This window comes from Etheostoma spectabile, chromosome 18 (genome assembly GCF_008692095.1).
Source record: "Etheostoma spectabile isolate EspeVRDwgs_2016 chromosome 18, UIUC_Espe_1.0, whole genome shotgun sequence".
In the NCBI taxonomy this organism is placed as follows: Eukaryota; Metazoa; Chordata; class Actinopteri; order Perciformes; family Percidae; genus Etheostoma; species Etheostoma spectabile.
The window spans coordinates 25,530,384-25,535,472 of record NC_045750.1 but is presented as its reverse complement, the minus strand read 5'-3'; the positions used below and the strand labels follow the sequence as shown (position 1 = coordinate 25,535,472).

Here is a 5,089-nt window from a genome sequence, read left to right as displayed (position 1 = left end):
CCCGTCCCTATCCCTCCCCCCTTCGAACTGACTTCCTCGGGAACCTTCCTTTTGTTTTTCCACTCTCACAAGTCACCTCAAAAAATCCCTTCATGTGACCACATGTACTGTGTGTTGTCCCGTGCATTGTGTTGTCATGCATTGTTTTCTTTTTTTCTTGCTAAAACGGATGCTGGAAATTTCAATTTTCTTGCGGGAGTCATCCTAAAAGACTTAATAAAGAGAAGTCTAAGTCTCCTACTATAAAAGCTGTGATTCTAAATCAAACCTTGTTGTAAAAGTATCAACGGCCAGCTGTGAATGACGATTGCATTTCATTGGACAATTCTGTCGTATAATGCCAGTAAAGCCGAACCTTGAACATTGAACCTGTTAGAAACATCGGAGTCGTGTCGTGTCTCACGTTACTCTGATGGAGACGACGGTTTGTTTTGTGACAGCTGGAGAAAGGAAATGAAGATCAGCTGATTGGTTCCAGTAAATCACCAACATATGGTTGTATCCTCAACACAAGAGTCCTTAACACTTTCTCAGGAAATAAGAAGAGAAGTAGAAACATATTTATTACAGAGCCAGAAACAAACACTGAAGAGACACCAAAGACAAACACATTGTTAAAGTCTCAAACAGTCCAAAGACTGGAGAGACATCTAACACGGGGATCTGTTGCCTGGAATAAGTCACAGAAAGTGAAAGAAAATGATAAGTGTAAGACTTATGTACTTGACTGCTCCGATCGGAGGGTTTCTCACACTGGAGCTCCACCTGGAAGACCTCTGGGACACCAAGACATCTTATTGTGTGTAAACAATAAGATGTCTGGGACCGTGGCCTCGGCCTTCGGGTCTCTGGGACCCTGGCCAGTATTCCTTAGTATTTCTCTCGAAAATGTATCATAGATGAACAAGACCGAGACCGAGAACACCAAGACCAAGGACAAGAAGACCAAGAAGTGACTTTATCACACAATTGAAAAAGATTTCAGATACATCTTCAATCGGACATTTAAGCCTTTCATTTTAAAATCCTACTACCGATAATACCCGAGTGACACACTAATATGCTCTCTCACTCTAAGGTGGAATGACTCTGGCATAGCAGGAGGATTCCTTTTTAGAGTGGCTTGAAAAGGAGTAAAAAATATGGCTTTACCTGCCTGAAAAAGATTTCAAATATAGCTTTAATTGGACATTTATGCCTTTAATTTTAAAATCCTGCATCAGAATGGTCAGATATTACCTTGGTGACACACTGGATGTGTGCTCTCTTCAGACAGTGGAGCTTGCCCTGATCACATGCAGGAAGTATACACAATAAAGGGTCAAAACAGAGTCATGGTATAAAAAGTCTTACTATAGTGTGTCAAAAAGTCATAGTATAGTGTGTCAAAAAAAACTTTTATAAAAGTCATAGTAAAGCATGGTTAAAAATGTCATAGCATGGTATGTTGAAAAAAGGGATTCAAATGTCATAGTCTATTATTTAAAAAAAAGTCTTATTGTAGTATGTCTAAAAAAAGTCATAAAAGTCAAAGAATATAGTATATTGAAAGAATTCATAGTATAGTATGTTGAAAACATTTATAGTACAGAATGACAATAAAAGTGATATCAAAAGTCATATTATAGTACAGTATGTCAAGAATATTCATAAAAATGTGATAAAAAGTCATTTTATAGTATGTCAAAAGAAGTCATAGTTTGGTATTTAAGGAAATAGTGTTAAAAAGTCATAGTGTATGTTGAAAAATGTCATAGAATAGCATGTTGAAAAAAAGTGATATTAAAGTATATACTTTGGACATGATTAGGTTTTTTAGCTCTAAGAATTCTGCATATGTTGTTCCACACTCCAGTCTGTCTGTACGTATGTCTAAAAAAGTAATAAAAAGTCATAGAATAGTAAATCGAAAGAATTCATGGTATAGTATGTTGAAAAAAGTTAGAGTACACAGCGACAATAAAAGTGATAAAAAGTCATATTATAGTATGTCGAGAATATTCATAAAAAAGTGTTGAAAGTCATAGTATAGCATGTCAAAAAAAGTGATAAAAAAGTAATTTCATAGTATTTAAAAAATATTAATATTATAGTATGTCGAAAAAATTCATGTTATAGTATTTTGAAAAAACTCATATTACAACATTTAAAAAAGTCATATAATGGTATTTCGAAAAAATTAATATTATAGTATTTAAAAAAAGTAATGTTATAGTATGTCGAAAAAAGTCATATTATAGTATGTCGAAAAAAGTCATATTATATTTCAGTATGTCGAAAAAGTCATGTTATAGTATTTCGAAAAAAGTCATTTTATAGTATGTCAAAAAAGTCAGTGTAGTATGTAGAAAAATAGTGTTAATAAAAGTCATACTATAGCATGTTGAAGAAAAGTGATATTAAAGTATATACTTTAGACATGATTAGGTTTTTTAGCTCAAAGAATTCGGCATGTGTTGTTCCACACTTGTCCAGTCAGTGGCGCTAATGCACCGTCGGCTGGTTTGCCAACCGCCAATACACACCCACGAAGAAGAAAGCGCTGCTACGCAGGAGCATGGATGGATGGATGCGCAGAGGAGTCAAATTCAAACCAGTTCTCCTACTAAAATGGCAGATGAAGTAACACGAGAGTGGAGCGATGAGCAGCTCAAAAGTGATGATTTCCCAAAAAAAGACATAATTACGTTCATTCAGGACAATGCAGCCCACTCGGTATGTGTATCGCTTTAGTCTCTTTGGGACTTCAGTTGAATATATTTAGGTTAAAATGTTAACGCTCAGTTTGAGCTGCAGCATGCTGTGTGTAAGCTGTGTGTAGCTAGCAGCTAGCTAGCTAGCTAGCTACCACACGCCTTCCTGATGCGGCTACGCTAGCCACAGCTAGCTAGCTAGCTGTGGCTAGCGTAGCCTCACCAGGAAGGCCGTGTTTGTGTTTTAGCATGTAGCTAGCAAGGCACAATGTACAACAGCACAGTCATATTCAAACCAAAGATGTCTGCACCGTTCAGCTAAATACCATAGCTCATAATTCCATCGGACCAGCAGCAGAAACGCATACTTGTTTATGTTTACCGTGATTTTGTGTAAGCTAGCCGTGACTGAAATTGAGTGATTGACTTGATTGGGAGCACACACGCTGCTGAAAGAAAGTTGCACCGTCTGCTTACTTTCTTCTGGTAACTGTATTTTTTTCCCTTTCAGTTCCTCAATGAGCACAAGCTGCTGGGAAACATAAAAAATGTTGCTAAAACAGCAAAGAAAGAACAACTGATTATTGCCTACAATCAGCTCTTTGAGAGCAAGGTAAGTGATGATACGACATGATGTTGCACATAATGGCTCTGCATCTGTGGGGATGGATGGATGGATGGATGGATGGATGGATGGATGGATGTGTGTGTTTCATGCTTTCTTTGTCATTTGCAGAAATTTAAAGGCACAGAGCCGATTGAAGACGTGACCGAGCAGGTTAAAGCAGTGAAAATTGAAGTAAAGACCAAAGAAGTCCCAACAGAGGTTGTGGATGAGGTACGGGAGTCCAGGGTGATGTTGTTGACAGGATGTGGATTTTGGAGAAAAAAAATTCTTTGCACTTTCTACTATTAACTCAACTTAATTGTCTTCATTGCTTTTCTTAGGGTCCGCCAAAGTACACCAAGTCCGTGCTGAAGAAAGGTGACAAGACCAACTTTCCAAAGAAAGGCGAAAACGTGAGCTGCTGGTACACCGGTACCTTGGAGGATGGAACTGTCTTCGACACCAATGTCCCCAAAAGTATGACAGACCTGCACCTTACAGTGCCACGCCACCCACTATGTTGTCTGTTGGTCATTTTTTCTATGGCTGCAAAAACAAAGCTTGAGATTCCTGGACCCGTGCGCAACCACCTTAAACGGGCATATTCAGTATTTATTTAGTTTGTCATTCTAAACTATAAAACCACTTGTCCTTTTGCGGTTGCAGGTACAGATGAAGCCAGTATCCTGTGATGAAGATTCCTTCTTCAGGTTTAAACCTTCATTGTTCTCTCTCTCTGCAGCGGAGAGAAAGAAGAAGCAAACTAAACCGCTGACCTTCAAAGTTGGCCTGGGCCGAGTCATCAGAGGAGTAAGTGATTCTCATGTTTTTATCTTTTTGCTCTGCTTTCAAACTTCAGTCAGTTCCTGAATGGGACACTTCTCAGCCACATGCCATCATCAGTAACCCTTTGCTTCCACAGTGGGATGAGGCCTTACTGACGATGAGCAAGGGGGAAATCGCTCGATTGGAGATTGAACCAGAGTGGGCCTACGGGAGGAAGGGGCTCCCCGACTCAAAGTATCCTTTTCTTTGGCTGGGTTTGTGCTTCACTCTAAATGTCATGTCTCGGTTCACTTTAGTTGCAGGGTTTCCAATTTTCCTACCTAATACCTTTTTTTGGCCTTTTAATAATACATTTATTTATAGAGCGCTTTCCATCAAAGTGGATTACAGAAAGGATACACTTTAAATACAAACAGTATAGAATATTTAAAATTGAGACAGTAAAAAGTAAATAACACTATACAAATACATCCAGGATAAATGAACATTTAGGACTCATACGCAGCGGTGGATAAGGAAGTCTTAAGCTTCGATTTAAAGACCCTCATTGAACATGCCAGTCTGATATCCACTGGAAGACTGTTCCATTACGTTGGAGCGCGAACCGATTTCTTTCTGACCTTTGGTACAGTCAGCAGTCATGATCCGAGGGAGCGCAGCAACCGACGAGGCACATAAGACCTTAAAGTCAGCTCTAGCCTGGACAGGGAGCCAGTGAAGTGAGGCTAACACCGGAGTTATGTGTTTATATTTAGATGATCCAGTAAGAATACGTGCTGCAGCATTCTGGATCATCTGTAAATGTAAATGTGCTGTATTTATATAGCGCTTTTCTAGTCTTAACGACTACTCAAAGCGCTTTTACATCTTACAGGATACGTTCACCATTCACACACATTCATACACTGTGGCAGAGGCTGCCGTACAAGGTGCCACCTGCTCATCAGATACACACTCACACTCTGATGCACAGCATCGGGGGCAACTTGGGGTTCAGTGTCTT

At 39.1% G+C, this 5,089-nt stretch overlaps 1 protein-coding gene across 1 annotated transcript in view; it reads left to right on the top strand.

The window, feature by feature from the left end:
• Positions 1 to 2,497: 2,497 nt before the first annotated feature.
• Positions 2,498 to 5,089, top strand: part of fkbp3 (FKBP prolyl isomerase 3) — a 3,479-nt gene continuing 887 nt past the window's right edge. Inside the window, exons 1-6 of the mRNA XM_032543525.1 lie at positions 2,498 to 2,715; positions 3,205 to 3,306; positions 3,430 to 3,531; positions 3,642 to 3,777; positions 4,043 to 4,110; positions 4,223 to 4,320. Of these exons, the coding sequence (XP_032399416.1) occupies positions 2,566 to 2,715; positions 3,205 to 3,306; positions 3,430 to 3,531; positions 3,642 to 3,777; positions 4,043 to 4,110; positions 4,223 to 4,320 (656 nt within the window). The 5' untranslated portion in view covers positions 2,498 to 2,565. The remainder of the gene's footprint in view (positions 2,716 to 3,204; positions 3,307 to 3,429; positions 3,532 to 3,641; positions 3,778 to 4,042; positions 4,111 to 4,222; positions 4,321 to 5,089) is intronic.